This window comes from Ochotona curzoniae, unplaced genomic scaffold, assembly GCF_017591425.1.
Source record: "Ochotona curzoniae isolate NIBS_2020 unplaced genomic scaffold, NIBS_Ocur_1.0 contig_2688, whole genome shotgun sequence".
Taxonomy (NCBI): Eukaryota; Metazoa; Chordata; class Mammalia; order Lagomorpha; family Ochotonidae; genus Ochotona; species Ochotona curzoniae.
Window position 1 is genome coordinate 27,256,017 of NW_024465553.1, and position 17,935 is coordinate 27,273,951.

General features: G+C 42.3%; 1 protein-coding gene across 1 annotated transcript in view; it reads right to left on the bottom strand.

Annotated features, from left to right (window-relative positions):
• Positions 1–408: 408 nt before the first annotated feature.
• The window catches only part of LRRC9 (leucine rich repeat containing 9), a 73,834-nt gene continuing 56,307 nt past the window's right edge, over positions 409–17,935 (bottom strand). The window contains exons 24-31 of the mRNA XM_040975721.1: positions 17,208–17,316; positions 16,425–16,564; positions 14,485–14,621; positions 8,913–9,130; positions 4,919–4,987; positions 4,097–4,237; positions 1,897–2,041; positions 409–566 (exon numbers count right to left, since the gene is read on the bottom strand). Coding sequence (XP_040831655.1) covers positions 409–566; positions 1,897–2,041; positions 4,097–4,237; positions 4,919–4,987; positions 8,913–9,130; positions 14,485–14,621; positions 16,425–16,564; positions 17,208–17,316 — 1,117 coding nt within the window. The remainder of the gene's footprint in view (positions 567–1,896; positions 2,042–4,096; positions 4,238–4,918; positions 4,988–8,912; positions 9,131–14,484; positions 14,622–16,424; positions 16,565–17,207; positions 17,317–17,935) is intronic.

Consider the following 17,935-nt stretch of genomic DNA (forward strand, 5'->3'; position numbering starts at 1 on the left):
GCTTAAGGTAATTGTAAAATAACTCTTCAGTAAGCAATTTGGTATGAGTGAGGTTTCAAAAAGACAGTTTTTAAGACAGGGAACATGACGCTGTTTGGGGCTCTTTAAAAGCCAGGGGTCTGAGGACGCAGTGGGGGCACTGAATCAGAAGTGGAGGTGGACTCCAGCCCAGGCCCCCGGAAGTGGGCATCCCGGCTGGCATCTCAACTGGCACTAACACCTACCCTATCACAATACACTTTTTTTTTTTGGTGAGCTTTTTGAAGATCTCTCTCATATGCAGGGATTTCAGAAACATTCTGCACCCAAATAAACATATCTTGTAATTTCATGTTCAACCAAGCATAACCTTTTTCTATTTGTTAGGCATCCCCAGGCAGCAGAGCATCCTTTAACGCTGAAAAGGCTCTACCTCGCCCCCTCGTGGCCGCTCTGGTACATCTGTGCTGCTGGCGATGCAAGGCTCTGGTGTGGCATGACGATCCCCCTGAGTTGCCGAAAAGCGATTTCGGCATGGATGCTCCTAGGATTGTTGGTCAAAATGCCGGCATTCTTGCTTTTTTTGTCTGGAATTAGAAGATCAGATAGTTAAAATTGTGACGCAAGAAGCATCGAGTCACAAGGCTTTGCTTCTCCTTCCGCTGAATGTGGGCTGTGTGTTTCAATCTAGGAAATACAATGTACAAATCGAATCTTAGAATTGGAATCGAGTGCTAGAATTTAATGCAGCTTAAATTTCTGTGGGATAGTGGATCAATCTGATGTTTTCCAGTCCGATTTAAGAACATGAAAATACTGATATACACACGCTGTAATAAAGACTTTTCAAAATAATAATTGGGAAAGCATAGTCAGAAAATAGAAAGGAAATTACGGGACTTTCCCAGAACACCCTAAGAAGTGGCTTCACAAGACTTTTGAAGACAGGTGTCCATAAAGAACGCTACGGAGGGGAATTCAGTGCTCAGTTAACGGGGAGAAAGAAAGAATATTCTGGAAGATGACACTGTCATATTAAGGAGCAATTGGAAATGCCAATAGCAATTTGGTACATTCAATTTTGTTGACAGTTGTATCTACTGGAGAAATGCATATCAAACTCCGTTACTATGCAACTCTTGAAGCCGAGGGGACCAAGTGTGCGAAGCAAGTTAAACGTGAGGGTCACTGTGACGGACACCACGAGGCTGAATTACCCTGGACGGAGTGCTCACTACCTGCAGTCGGCGCTCGGATAACGGTTAGTGAGATGTCTGGTTACCGCCCAGCAAGGACTTGAGGACGAACAGGGAGGTCGGAAGGAATCGGGGACCAGCCTTCAGAGGCGCAGCTGTTCTGAGGACCCACATTAGGAAACAGATGTGTGTACAGCCGAACTGAACTGTGACTTGTAGGAGGATCAACCTGTCATTCGCTCCCTCCTCGGTGCCGCCCCATCCCTTGACTCTCTCCCAGCGGCACCTTCTCAAGGGGCTGTGGTGTGCGGGAAATGGTGTCACGTCAAGTCTCCTTCTCCTCAGGGCTGCTACCTTGTGGAATGTCTCATTTCTAAGTCTGGGAGGATTCACTGACCAAGTGGTTTTAGCAGCTGTTTGCTGTGACACATACATCGTGCAATGGAAGCTTTGGAAAGCAGTAAGTTAGGAACTAACTGTACCAGCGCCACAGAGTCCACAGTGCAGACAAGCAAATATTTAGTTACAACATGTTAGCAGCCGAGCCCGGAACCACTGCAGTCTCTCAAGTCAGAACGGCCACAGGAAGCATGAACAATCTGCGGAAGCGTAAACTAATATAACACAACTTTAAGTAACCTTAGAAGTCGAAGTGAGATTTTTGTTTGTTTGAAACAAAATGTTTCTTTTCCATTCTCTCTGGAGCTCTTTGTCGAAATACCTTCAAGTTCAGGAGTTAAAATGAAGTCGGGGCCCAAGTAATGGCTAAATCCTCCAGGCAGGGTCACGTTGGCCATCTTCACGGGAGGAGCCTTGAGATGGCTGAACGCTGAGCCATCCGCAGGGCAGCTGTTGGCAGGAACAGCCTGAAGGGTAAAACGCAGCGGTTCAGAACACCTCGCCTCCAACAGTTAGAGCAACAGGCTTGCTCGGGCCCCGTCACCACGTGACTCACCGAGTACAGTAAAGGGCGTTCCTAAGCTCCTAGTGGGTGTTGGGCACAGCACTGCCAACCCACAGAACCTTCTAGCTGCCTCAGAACCCTCTGCTGCATGGTCTCACTCACCCCCGCTGTGTAGCACATGGTCCGAAGGATCCAGACACAGGCAAGTGAAGACGCAGGCAGGAAGAACCACGATTCCCCTCCTAGCATCTCTTTCTTTCTTTTCTTCCCCCCCCTTACTAGCAGGAACTTCCGGAAGGTAAGAGCTGTTTCTTCCCTGCCTTTGTGTTTCTCAGATGACCTGATTTAGGTCAGTAGTTAACTGGCTCTCCATAAACAAGCAAGGAAGGTGAGGACTAAGAAAAAGCATTTTCTAACAGTTTTGATTCACATGGCAAAACACGTGTCCCATCATTCATATCATTCATCTATAATGCTGTCAAAATTTCTTGTGAATCCTATCCTCCAACATATGTAGGTTTAAAAGACAACTTTGGATGCTATTTATTTCATCTTCATCTGCCGCCATAAAAAGAAAGACAGCAACTACCGCACAGACTAAACTGACAGATCTGGAAAGTTCTCTGTTCTTATTTCACCTGAACAGATAAAAGAAATAATCACTCAATTTTGTGATAGCTATGAAAATAAGAATTATTGTTGAATCAATATCTGTTTGCTCAGGGCTTGGCATGAAAGTTCAGTGGCTAAATCCTCGCCTTGCATCCACTGGGGATCCACATGGGTGCCGGTTCATGTCCTGGCTGTTCCACTTCCCAACTAGTTCCCTGAGTAAAGAACAGCCCAAAGCCTTGGGACCCTGTACCCACGTGGGAGACCCAGAAGGAGCTCCTGGCTCCTGGCTTTAGATCAGCTCAGCTCTGGCTGTTGTGGTCACTTGGGGAGTGAACCACGTGGATGGGATATCTTTTATCTGTATCTTCTTCTTTTTGTAAATGACTTTCCAATAAAAAAATCTTTAAAAAAATATTTATTTTTCAAATATAAATTTTAAATATCTCCATGAATGATGATCCAGAAATTTTTTCTTCTATTTTAAGTTTAATTTTTTAAAAAGATTGATTTATTTGGAAGATGACAGAGGCAGAAGGTAAGACAGAGAGGGAGAGATTCCACGACCATTGGTTTGCTCCCCAGATGGCTACACTGGCGGGGAGTGGGCCAGGACTTTCCGCTGGCTCTCCTTCGTGGGTGCTGGGGCCTGCTACTTTTCCCAGGCCTTCGCAGGGAGCAGGATTGGAAGTGGAGAGACCGGGACTTGAACCAGCATCCTTAGCAAATGCTGGCATCACAGGCAGCAGTTTAACCAGATATGCTACAATGAAGGTCCCCCAAAACAATTTTCAAATCAATGTTTACACAACTAAGAGGAAATACAAATTCTTGCAAATGACACTGATTCAAATGCAAGAGGATGTATCTGGAATAACTCAAAAGGACATAATGGCAAAATAATGGAAAAAACTGGGTTGATCATAGGAGAAATAGAAAAGAATGCCCAACAAACTCTAGTAAAATCCCTTTAGCCAAAATTTATGTATTTCTTCTAAATTAAGCTAATTTGAAAATGCACTGTACATGAGAATTGCTTCCTTAGGGGTCCTTCTTTTATTCTGGAACAGAGATGCATCCTGTAGTAGTTTGTTTCTCGGTACTCCAGTCTCCATGAAACCATTTGTTTATGAGAATATCAGTGTATACCTGTTTACTTGTACATCCTTTTGTTTTGTATTTTGATTGAAGGTGGCCGTATATCAGAGAGAACATAGGACATTTGTCTCTTGGGATTGGCTTATTCCGCTAAGTGTAATGGTCTCCAGTTGAGATCACTTAGTTGGAAATGGAGTATCATTCTTTTTAATGGTGCAGTATTTAAGTCAAAACGTACTTGATACATTGCTCATTTACTAGTTAATTTCTACTTTCTAGAGAAAAATGCAAATAATATAATTGTTACCAAATTTTTCTTTGCTTGTGGCTCAGAAAGTTGCACCTCAGCCTTTGCCCTATCGTCCGGAGTCACGGGAATTCCATCCAACTTCTGCAAGTTCGGCAGTCGGAATATGAGCACAGGGCGGTGTAGTGCTTTTCTACAAATCTAGATCAAGTTTAACAGCATTAGTTATTCCTTAAAAACACCTCCCTTTATTTTAAATATTAGCTTTTATAAGAGGGAACTGCAGACCCAAAGATGACAGGCAACAATTAGAAAACATAAAAGTCTACATTTAAAATATCTGTTAAAACAACACAAAGAATCTAGCCAACGAAGGTTAAAATCTTAATGGACACAGCTGCAATATCTTTATAGACAGACATAAGACAACTGGAAGGATCTATGGGCATCTGTTTCCTAAAACTCACTGGAAAGTGTTAAGGACCAAGAACAGTCAAGACAGTAAAGAAAAAAAAAAAAAAGAGAGAGAGAGAGAGAAAGATGCAGGAGAAAAGAATTAGAAGCCCTATTCTGACAAACATGAAGATAAATGCAAAATCCTGGTAACTATCATAATAGCAGGTTGGTTCAGGGACAGACTGATGCACCAATGAATGCATTGGAATCCTGAAACGGACCTTGCACATACGACAGCAGTTCACACTGCGTTCAGCTGGCAAGAAACTAGTCAGCAACTTGGTTAGCATTGACACAATTTATAAACGATAAAACTGAAAAATTATAAAAATCAAACCCCTTTCTCTCTCTCTCCACACACACACACACACACACAAGGTATATGTAATTGCTATAATTAGTAAGTTAAAGAGATGACATACTCACTGGATTGCCATAAATCGTAAGCTCTTTAAGAGAAGAGATAACATCAAGCTTTTCCAACTCTGTGATATCCTAGTCAAAAGGCAATCAGAGTCAATATTTGGTTAGATCCAACATCTTCAGACATACACAATTTGAAATAATTGCGTGGAAGTGTTGGACTGCAGTTATGTCATAATTGGAAGCTCTGAAATAATTTTGAGTGACAATATTCTGTGCTGTTGAATAAGGACATTTATGTGTCCCGTAGGTTCCAAATATGTGACTGCAAAGATGACAGTCTAACATGGGAAACAGGTCTTGCAAGAAAAGACCATTTGCTCAGAAGAGTTACGACCCACGATGGAGCCCAGGCTACACTCGCTTAATTTCTCCGGAGTATTTTCCCGGAAGTCCGGAAAAGGTGAACCTGATCTAAACTAGTTCCAAGGGACACAGTGAGACAGGTCCCTGGGCCGGACGGCAGGCGGTGCCGGGTGGGACATCAGGCCAGGCCCTTGCAGGGGGAACGTGTATCCGAGACGGTTTCTCTTGCTCAGAGATTCGCCTGTCCTGCTGCATGGAGTTACTATTCCCCATTAACATTTTAGTATTTGCAAAATTTTTAAAGACATCATTTCTGACAAAATTTAGTCAACATAAACTCAGCTTAAAATTGTTCTGGTTTCATTGTTAACTTCTTCTTCTTTTTTTTTTTTTTCAGAGACAGAAAGCTTCCATTTGTTGGCTTACTCCCCAAATGCCTACGGCGGCCTGGGGCTGTGCTGGATTGAGGCCGGCAGCCTAAGAATTCAGTCCAGTTTTCCTTTGTGGGTGGCAAGAACCCAAGTAACTGGAGCCTTTACACCTGCTTCCCGGGATTTGCAAGTCTCGTTTATAGTCATATAACAAAGTTATTTATATGCCCATATTCCTCTTTGAAATTGTCAGTGAATATTTAGTAAGTTCATCTACCAAATGTAAAAATATTGAGACCTGTTTCACATCATTTGGAAGTGGTAACTGATTTTTTTAATGACTGATGTTATTTTAGACAAAAGAGTAATTAGATAAAGCTCGAGCATTTAGTTATATGTAAAGATATTGTTCATCTGTCGGCCCGGTGTGGTAGCTTAGTGGCTAAATCTTCACCTTGCACATGTCAGAGTCCCACATGGGTGCTGGTTCATGTCTCAGCTGTCCCACTTTTCATCCAGCTCCCTTTGTGGCCTGGGAAAGCAGTAGAGGATGACCCAAAGCCTTGGACCCTGCACCCATGTGGGAATCCCAGACGAAGCTCCAGGCTCTTGGCTGCGGATCGGCTCAACTCCGGCCACAGCAGCCACTTGGGGAGTGAACCAGCAGATGGAAGATCTTTCTCTCTGTCTCTCCTTCTCTCTATAAATCTGTCTTTTCAATAAAACTAACAAATCTTAAAAAAAAAAAAAAGAACTACAATACTGATCTCTAGTGAAATATTCCTAATCAAAACATTCCTTTCCATGGAAAAGGATAATATGGAAATAGTATTAAAGTTGTAGAGGATAATACTTGTACAAACTTGTAAAGAGACATCAAGCAAATTGACATATCCATCACCAGATGGATGCCAGTTATTACAGTGGGCTGATGGATTTACCTCTTTCTGACTTACAAAAATTAACTGGTAAGTTTTCAGGAATTATGTGATAGGAAGCTTAAGCTCGGAAGTGGCTATGATAAAAAATATATATGCTTATATTACATAAATATTAAATATATACATAAACTTAATATACATATATATTTAATAGTATATATAGAAACCTTAAAAACTCCAGGGTACCCTTTTACCCCAGGTTCTTTTGCATATTTTAACATTGTTTCTTTAAAAATTATTTATTTATCCAACTTAAAGGCATAGTGAAGGAGAGAGAGACAGCAAGAGAGGGCGAAATGGAGTGAGGAAAAAAGGGAGAGAGAGAGAGAATTAATTTCCCGCCTGCTGCTGTACTTCCCAAGGGCCTGAGACAGCCAGGGTTGGGTCAAGGCAAAGCCAGGATCCAGTGTTCAAGCTGGATTTTTCACTTGGATGGCCAGAACCCAAACACCTGAGCCCATACTGCTGCCTCCCAGGACACACAGTAGAAGGAAGCTGGAAGTCTGAATCGGTACTGGAGCTGAGACTCCGGTTCAAGCATCTCAACACGGGATGTTAGGATCCCAAGCGGTGTCTCAATGAGAGCACCAACCACCTGCCCCTGTGTTCAAGCTTTGTGCAGTTACATATATGACATTGTAAACCTCTCTGGTATTACTAGACTACTTGAAGGAAAACCAATCTCGATTAGCAAGAGTACCCCAACAATAAAAATGAAAAAGGGCACATCATTAACTAACAAATGGCGGTCACCTCTAGGTTTAAGGATGCGCGTATGATCTCCCGTGATCTGTCCTACACATTGTCACTTAGTGATATTAGATTTGATAATATGCAGGCATGACTAAACATTAGTCTGTTTAAGTTGTTAGGGAGGAAATTACATATCAGGTGATCTGGCATCTGTTTAATCTCTAAGGAGGAAAAGTGGGTAGGGAGATAGAACAAGGGTATTTCTGCATAAAACAGGTTACCTGACCTAATCTCTCTGTAAGCATAATAGTGACTGGACATCTTGTCACTTAAAGCAACTGTTGCCTAGAAAGAAGCTCCTTCCTTCTGGCATTCTTTTAGCAGGTCTTCCTGGGTAAGGATTGCTTATGACGAATAAACCTAAAATTGTACAGAATTATAAAACATAGCTCCCTATATAATGTTATATCAGCTCGGGTGTAGAACGTAAATGCTCCACAGATAAATCACTCTCCTGCCGAGATCAGCCTGAAAAATCTTGCTGGAGATCTCAACTTTTACACGAAGCTAGCCAGTGTGCAATGCAGGCAGGATGATCCACTGGACTGAAATTATCGGCACAGCTTGGTGTCAGTAGGATCTCCAGCGAGTGTAAGTCTGATTCCATTGTCATTTGTATCGGCTCATCTGTATCACTGGGAAGAACCTCTTACAGAATAGCACTGTCCAAAGTTAGAGTTCTCCTGAGTAAAGGCTTGGGAAATTGATCCCACTTGAATGAAATGTTATGTATGATTTTCTTCTAACTTTGAACAAGGCTTTTATATTATGCCCCAAAAATGTTTCCTGACGTCCAGCAGATAGCCACAAGCAAACGGTAAGCATGCGACCCAGGTATATTGATTGAGACGAGTGGGATCAGACGCTTTTCAGCCTCTGTTCTTACGGTGTAGGCTCCAGTTCATCTGTCTTCAAGGCTGCCTTGGACGCACGGGCAAATAGGCAAGCTGGTAAAAGGGGCTAACGTCCATTGCAAAGCCACTGAGACAAGAGGGCTTTACCATCTCAGGAGAGTCCAGGCAGCCCCGGGGGAGCAATGGCTTGTGAGTAACAGGCTGAATCCTGCAGGTTAAGCTAGGGCCGGATCCTAACTCGGGATAACCTGAGTGGGAAGAGACGTGTAAATGAGAGCCAAGATAAAAATCTGTTATCAAGAATAGATTTCACTAGGTAAGTATATCAAGTTCAGATGGATCAGAAGTCTGGAATTGGAGTTCAGAAGCTGCTAGGACCATGAGGTATCAAAGGAAAGTGACATCCCCCAGAGAGGACTGATGACAAGCATTCTAGAATACCTAGAAGTGAGCTTTATTAGTGGGTGGGTACATGCAAGTTTGTTCCAGTTTATAGAAACGGTCTGCAAAACTTCAGGGGAAAATGCGTATTATGAAAAGCTATGAATGGGTTTCAAAAGTTTTGCAGCCAAATTTAAGTCTTTTAGTTCTATTTTCCACAAACTTCTTTGAAGTTGCCTCTTCAGGCCAGATGTAGGGTGGACATCTTTGCATTGCAGGGCACTTACATGCCTTAAGTACACATGAAAAATCAGTACAGCGGTGAAACTTGTACGAGTGCTGAGAACTTAGGCTTGTACATATCATAAAAAGTAAGCCAAAAGAACGGTACCTGTATTTTATTATATCCCAGGTAGAGTTTCTCCAGTTTTACCAAATGCTGTAGTTTGTTCAGCTCCCGTAGTCTGTTCTCCTCCAGATGAAGTGCCAACAGGGAACTTGGTTTGGCGAAGGCACTGTCGTTGAATGAGCGGATGCGGTTATGGTCCACCACCAGCTCCTGGAGCACTGCTAAGTTGTCAAGCCCTTCGACTTGACTGATCTCATTTCCTAAGAAAGAAAAGTTGTGATACATTCAACTGAGTCTGAGTGAAAGCTTATCTGTCTTTACTTAAATATTTGTTATCAAATCATTTTTTTTAAAGCAAGGTGATTTTAAATTTACAGGAAGGTAGCATCAAGATCAGGTAGCATTTGTTAATATTGCTCCCCTGTCTATTCAATCAGTAGCTAAGTACTAAAATGGTATTGGCATTGTATAAAAGTTTTGCAAAAGATATGTAGCTTATGTGTATCTAAATATTGTAATGGTGCTTGAGATGGTTAATTTCAGCTGTCGTTATTTACAAGGTGTGCCCATCCAAGTGTTTCCATGTATTAACAGATGAGTTGAATGAACCACGCGATAGACTGCCTTCAGAGTAGGTGAATACCACCCAGCCCGCTGAGGCAAACACCATAAACACAAATCTTCCTCCCACTTTTATTTGAGTTACAGACAGAGACAGACACACACACAAAAGAGGAAGGGGGAGAAAAACAGGAAGAGAAAGAGATCTTCCCAAATGACTGCAAGGGCCACGTCTAGGCCAGACCAAGACAGAACCTGAAATACCATCTGGATCGCCTACATGGATAGCAGGGGGTCAAAGTTTGTTTGTTCTACTGTTTTCTCATGCATATTCATGGGGAGCTGGTTTGGAATGTGAAGCAGCTGGGACTTGAACAGGTGTTCACATGGGATGCTGGGATGTAGTGGCTTAACATCCTGCACTATGAAACTGGCTCCTGGACGGACCTCTTCTTGGAGAGATAGGATGGATGCTTTTTCTGTTGCCAGTGACCTCCTAGGTTCTAAGCTTTTGACGTCAGCTTGAGAATACACAATTGGTTTCCCTGTTTCTAAGGACTGGGACAGAGCTCCACTGCTAGAACTCCAGGGTTTACAGCCATGGATGTCCTATTATAGGTCTTCACAGAAGCAGATGGACCAATTCCTCTCACAGATCCCATCTCTATTTATATAGATATAGATAGATACACTGTATTATCTCTGCCTCTCTGGAAAACCTTAACACAGTATTCTAACACGGATATCTCTTTCTTTTTCTTCAAGATTTTATTTATTCTGACTTGAAAGGCAGAGCTACATAGAGAGGAGTGATATCTTTCTTCCACTGGTTCACTCCCCAGATGAGCACCATGGTTGGACCTGAGCCTATCTAAAGCCAGGTGCCTCCTCTGGTCTCTCATGGGGGTGAGCCATCCTCTGCTGCTTCCCAGACCATAAGCAGTGAGATGGATCCGAAGTGGAGCCCACAGGGACACGAGCCAGCGCCCGCATGGGATGCCAACACTGCAGGTTAGCTTAAATTGTTATATTGCTGTCCTCCCTTTACCAAGGTTTCATTTTTATTTTTTGTGGTTTCAATTACTTTTAGTCAAATTCCAAAAGAATCCCAGAAGCTATTCATACACTTAGAATTGCATGCGATTTTGGGTAGTGTGGTGACATTTCAATCCTTCTGTGCTGGGATGTGAACCATCCCCCTGTGCAGTGTATCTACCCTGTATATACTACCCACCCAGTACTCATTTGGTAGCTGTGTCAGTTATCGGATTAACTATAGTAGCACTTACAAGTCAAGCATCCTTATTTTACCAAATAATGGCCCTAAAGTGCATGAGAGGTAATGCTGACAATTTTACTACAGAAATTGTGGTATATTATTAAAATTTTTCTATTTTATGATGAGTTTGTGTCTAATTTGAAGTTAGACTTTATATTTACGTATGTACAGAAAAAGTATAAACAGGGTTTGATAGTAGCTACTGCTTGAAGCATGCGCTGGGACCTTTGAACATGTTGCACTGTTCCTTACATATGAGGATGGTGAGGGTTAATGTATTCAGTTGGAAGAATATTTGTTAATGATACTGTTCTTTCTTAGTGTATTTTTACACGGCAAACTTGAGTTTTTTCCTTCTTTAAAACTCTAAACTTGAGTTCTCTCCACTGAAACAATCAGTAGCTTTATTCATATCAAGAATAACCTACATTAGAAGGCTCTTGAATTCATAAAATGCTTTTTATATGTATCTATTATCGCAGTTGGCAAATGTTTATTGCTCTGGTGCAGCCGTACTCCTGCATCGGGTTTTCTCACCTTCTTAACGTGGCAGGGTGTGCGTGTCTCCAAAGTCCTTCCTTCACATTTACTTCTTCGGTGTGCACACACTTTTAAGGCCTTTACTTGTTCAAGTTCACTAAAGCACTCTAGCACACAAATCTCCAGCTCTAACTTGAAAAGTTTTCATTGTTAATGTCTCAAAAATTGTTACAACACAAACTATTATTTTTTCCTTCCTCATATGGGCAACGTTCCGGTGACTTTGTGTAATTTTAGTACTACCCATTGGCTATCTTATGATGAATTCAGGAAAACATCTCTGTTGAGTTGTCTCTCTTTTTATACATTCAACAAGTCACTAACTAATCCTCTTAAACTGCCTTGTAGATTCAACTCTTTCTCACCATTCCCACTCTAGTCCAGTCTTGTATTATGTCATTCATACTAGATGGAAAATTCTGCGCTTTCCAGTCCAACAGACTTTATTTGGACTCTATTTCTTTAACACATATTGGTGAAAACTTCCAATTATTTTACCACACTGAGCCTCAATTTCTCTTTTTTTGTGAAATATTCATCATGTATGGCTGTTGTTAATAAATGAAATATTCTGGGACTGGTGTGATGGCTCAGCTAGCTAATTCTCCATCTCTAAGTTCTGGCATCTCTGCTATTGGCCCGGGAAACAGCAGAGGATGACTCAAGTGCTTGGGACCCTGCAACTGTGTTGGTCTGAGATGCCAGCACAGGCTCCTTGCTCCTGACTTCAGATCTGCTCAGCTCTGGTCATTGTGGCCATTTGGGAAATGAAACAGCAGATAAAAGATCTTTCCGTCTCTCTTCTTTATAAGCCTATTTTTCAATAAAAATAATTGATTTCTTAAAATTTTTTAAATAAATGAAATATTTTGTATAGACTAACACTACACCCAATGACTCCAGAAATGGCAATTATTGCTGTCAGGGTAAAAGTCCTTACTCTCTACATATGGCTATCCACTCTGCTTTGCCAACAGAACATTCTCAGCTTGTGTATTTGTTTGCTTAATTCTGATTTGCTGAGACAACTGAGTTTATTTTATTTTTTTTTTCCATGATGTTTAATAGTTGAGAAGGATGCCCAAGTGAATCAACGATCAAGGTGGGAAGGCTCCAGGAATGGGGCAAAGTGGATGAGACGTTGTTCCCAACCTTTTTCCCTTCCTATATCTAGAGGAAGGAAGGAAAGATTTCCTTTATCTGATTAGATACAACCTCTTAGGTATAGGCAGTTGCTTTTCTTTTTTAGTATGTCAATGCCATATTTAACAAAAATGTACAATTCCACGGGCCCGGCAGCATGGCCTAGCAGCTAAAGTCCTCGCCTTGAACGCCCGGGATCCCATATGGGCGCTGGTTCTAATCCCAGTAGCTCCACTTCCCATCCAGCTCCTTGCTTGTGGCCTGGGAAAGCAGTGGAGGATGGCCCAATGCTTTGGGACCCTGCACCTGTGTGGGAGACCAGGAAGAAGTTCCTGGCTCTGGCTTCGGATCAGCATAGCATCGACTGTTGCGCTCACTTGGGGAGTGAGTCATCGGATGGAAGATCTTCCTCTCTGTCTCTCCTCCTCTCTGTATACCTGACTTTCCAATAAATAAATAAATCTTTTAAAAAATAAATAAAAATGTACAATCCCTTTTATCAACTATAGCCAGTCTAAATTTCTTTGCATGGCTTTCCAGAATTTCATATATCTCTATATCAGACATACTAAAACTTTTTTTTTAAAGCTTTGGAGAGAGGGGGGAGAGAGTTAGGGAGGGGAGAGAGAGAGAAAGACAGACAGACTCAACGTCCCCGCTGACACACACACACCCTGACACACACACACCCTGACACACACACTCTGACACACACACCCTGACACACACACCCTGACACACACACACCCTGACACACACACACCCTGACACACACACCCTGACACGCACACACCATGACACACACACCCTGACACACACACACCCTGACACACACACCCTGACACACACACCCTGACACGCACACACCCTGACACGCACATACCCTGACACACACACCCTGACACGCACACACCCTGACACACACACCCTGACACACACACCCTGACACACACACACCCTGACACACACACACCCTGACACACACACCCTGACACACACACACCCTGACACACACACCCTGACACACACACCCTGACACACACACACCCTGACACACCCTGACACACACACCCTGACACGCACACACCCTGACACACACACCCTGACACACACACCCTGACACACACACACCCTGACACACACACACCCTGACACACCCTGACACACACACCCTGACACGCACACACCCTGACACACACACTCTGACACACACACCGACACACACACTCTGACACACACACCCTGACACACACACACCCTGACACACCCTGACACACCCTGACACACACACCCTGACACGCACACACCCTGACACACACACCCTGACACACACACCCTGACACACACACACCCTGACACACACACACACCCTCACACACCCTGACACACCCTGACACACCCTGACACACACACCCTGACACACACACCCTGACACACACACACTCTGACACACACACCCTGACACACACACCCTGACACACACACACCCTGACACACACACCCTGACACACACACCCTTTTGATCGGCTGGTTCACTTCCCAGTGCCCTCAGTGGCTAAGGCTGATCCAGGATTGGAGCCAGGAAGCTGACTTCCCTCATGGTGTTTCAAAATATCTAAACATATTCTTCCCAACTTGAATACATGAAAATGATAAATTTTGATCATGAAGCATACTTTCAGAGCTGCTATTGGGTATTCTTCTGGAAGGAATAGTTTACAGCCCCTCCCTCCAAAGGGGACTCCTGGGGGCAGCAATGACCACATGAGAACAGTGGCCTTGCGCTCATCTGATTTTACTTTGCCAGCAAACACTGGGTTTCTGTGATGATCCCAAGCGGCAGCCCGGCCACTTTGTCATATTCTGAATTTGGCCTTTAATATCACCCCATGATTTTTTTTTTTTCTTTGCAAGCGTGTAAATAGCTCAGGAAAAACTCATTTGTGATGATTAAAATAGTTTTATCAATGATTTTGTCTGAATCTGTTTGAATGTTTATACAATGAGACTTGCAGTTGCGTATAAAAATGGGATGATAATCAAGTCAGTTTTAATTTTAAAAACTTAGGTTTTGACAACGTTTCTACTTACCCTGTAGAAAGAGGTATTTTAAGTTTCTTAGTCTGTTCACTTGTAGCTGGATTAAATTACAAATTCCATTGTAGCCCAAATGAAGAACTTCTAAACTGTGCATCATTGGAGGCAGATGTTCCCCGCCTACTGCGTCTCTGAAACACAGAGATAAGTTTGGGGAGTAGCAGTCTTCGTATGTGATGTACAACCTGGCCTACTCCCAGTCATTCCAAGAACAATAAAGATAAAGGAAATGCATAGAGAGAGATGGGGGGGGGTGTTCTCATCTCCTCCTTAGAAATAAATCTTTTTCCTTTCTCTGATAATTTATTTTTTTCATGCTAATGTGATATTAATACAGAGAAAACAGATTCAGTGTAGTTCACAGGTGCAAGTCTGAGAATGTAGTAGTGTCTGCTTTCACTCCCACCCCTTTCCTCCGTTTTTTTCTTTCATTTTTTTCCCTCTATCTCTTTCCTTCCTTCCTTTTTAGTTTTTGAGATAATGGAACATTACAGTCAAGAGTTTATGGTTTATTAAATAAAGAGACCAGTAGGTAAAAAGCAAAGAGGTCTTAATTCAGCTGTAACATACACAAGAGCTATAAACAATAATCAATTGGAAAGTGACCTTTTCAGCCATATATAGTGAATCTTCAAATAATAGCAGATTATTAAAACTCTAGTACTACAGCAGTCTCAACCACTGACTTCACAAAGATACAAAACAAAGCTTGATAGAGATGTATTTCCAACAGTACTGACACAAACAGGCACTTCTTTCTTGCTCTCTCTTTTTGTTTTTGTCATTTGATTTTTAAAAAATCATTTCTAGGGCCCGGCGCAATGGTGCAGTGGTTAAAGTCCTTGCCTTGAACGCCCAGGATCCCATATGGGTACTGGTTCTAATCCCGGTGGTCCTGCTTCCCATCCAGCTCCCTGCCTGTGGCCCGGGAAAGCAGTGGAGGATGGCCCAATGCTTTGGGACCCTGCACCCGCGTGGGAGACTCAGAAGAGGCTCCTGGCTTTGGATCGGCATAGCATCGGCTGTTGCGCTCACTTGGGGAGTGAATCATCGGACGGAAGATCTTCCTCTCTGTCTCTCCTCTCTGTATATCCGTCTTTCCAATAAAAATAAATAAATCTTTAAAAAAAATAATTTCTATTGGTGCTATGACTTCAAGTGACCAAACAAGTCATTTAGAAATAAATGCTGAGGGCCCGGCGCGGTGGCGCAAGTGGTTAAAGGTCCTCGCCTTGCACGCCCGGGATCCCATATGGGCGCCGGTTCTAATCCCGGCAGCCCCGCTTCCTTTCCAGCTCCCTGCCTGTGGCCTGGGAAAGCAGTCGAGGACAGCCCAAAGCTTTGGGAACCTGCACCCGCGTGGGAGACCCGGAAGAGGCTCCTGGCTTCGGATCGGCATAGTATCGGCCCGTTGCGCTCACTTGGGGAGTGAATCATCGGACGGAAGATCTTCCTCTCTGTCTCTCCTCTCTGTATATCCGCCTTTCCAATAAATAATAATAATAATAAAAAAAAAAGAAATAAATGCTGAAAGAAGCCAAAGTAGAGGACTCCTCTGTGAGTTGACGAACATGTTCTGCAATTATACAGTAGTAATGGCTGTGCAATTTTGTAAATACACTAAAATTCATTAAATGGTACCCACGGCATGTGAATTATATACCTGTCTTAAAAAGAAACACAGGGTCATAAACATACAAGAATTTTTATATTTTTACTTCTTTCCCTACTTACAATATAGCTATGAAATAGAAGATATGGAAAAACAATGACAAGGAAATATTTTGGGTTGATTTATGAAGCTTAGTTTCTGACATGTAACTATGCAATAATCATTTAAGAAGCTGTGTTCGCTATGTGTCACTACTCTTATTAATAGGGCTAATTGTTTAAATTCCCAACTAAAGTTGTTTATAGTTAAAACAAAAAAGTACCTGTTGATTTTAGAAGTTCCGTGCTGCCCATAGCCACTTGAAGCCACTTTCTGGTGGAGTAGTTGTCTACTGCTTAAGTGAGTCGGAGGCTTGAGTCTGGGCATGATTGATTCAATATGATTATAGTTGAGGCATAAAACCTTTAGGAAAAAATCTTAATCAGACATCATAGGAAATACCTAAAATGGAGTGGATAAAACTTAAACATGCGCACTAGTACTAGAAATGATAAAATTTCATATCACAAGTTATTTGTATTGTTGTAATTTTTATTTATGTGAAAGAGAAAGAAAAGAAACAAGACATCTCCCTTCTGCTTGTTCATGAATGCCTGCAACCACTGAGCTAGTGCTGGGCACTTGATCTGCTTTACCCACGTGGGTGGCAAGGACTCAGTTCCCTGAGTTATCATTGCAGTCTCCAATTACACACGTTAGGATGGAACCAGAAGCATAAGCTGCAACTGGCACATGGTTATGCTGGCATGCCAACAGGTGTCTTAACCACTGTGCCAAGTGCCCGCCTTTGGATTTAGTTTTTAATACATTTATAACTCCTTAGGTATGGCTGCTTTCCTGTGTTGAAAAAGCCTTAGGTGACGGTCGAGTGTAGGCAGCACAAAGGGAGACAATGAGGCTGCTTCCGGAATCAGTCCCCCTCTTCCTTCCCTTCTAGCCCATCTCCTACTCCACAGAAACCAACTCGAATCAAAACCTGTACTTACCGACTTTAATCGTATGAAAATGCATATTCAACCCAAAGTGAAATTCCGGAATGACTCACCTTCACGTTGGGCAGATAGATCAATCCGCTGAAGGATGTCAGATTGTTGTTCTGTAGATTCACGGTACACACATTCCTAAACTGGTCAATGGGAATTAAATCCACGGTCCTGAATTCAGACAAAGCAAATATTAGATATTGAAAATAACATAGGCCATGCAAGTATAAAAACATTGAGTTTCTCCGTGAAGAATCTCCAAAGGCACGCTTTAAGAATCTCACGTGACAAATATGGGAAGCACTATACCCCTCAGTGTAAAACGTGTGTCAGGTGATGAGGCAAGTCCATATTTTTGTTGGGCTCATGTTTAAGAAAAGGAATGACTTTCATTGCCTTCAAAAAAATATTATTACCGCACAAACATGACACTATTATAAGAGAAATTTACAAAAACAAACATCCTTTTTAATATAAATCCACATACAAGTTCATGAAATTATTGTGACGTTGATGTGGTAAGTCATAAATTGAGACGATAAATTCCAGAGGATAAATGTGAAGTCTGTGATTTCTAAAATGCCAGAAATTGGGAATGGGAAAAGACAAGGAGAAGCAGCTAGTCTCTTTAAAAACTGACTTCTCTGGGGGATGACCCGGAAAGTCAATGGCATTCCATTTGTACGATGTTTCAATAATTAAACAGAATGTTGGATTCCAACTGTTTTGCCTTCATCTTGCCTTGAAAAGAGGATCAGACAGCTAAATAATTTCTCTTGAATTGTTTCTT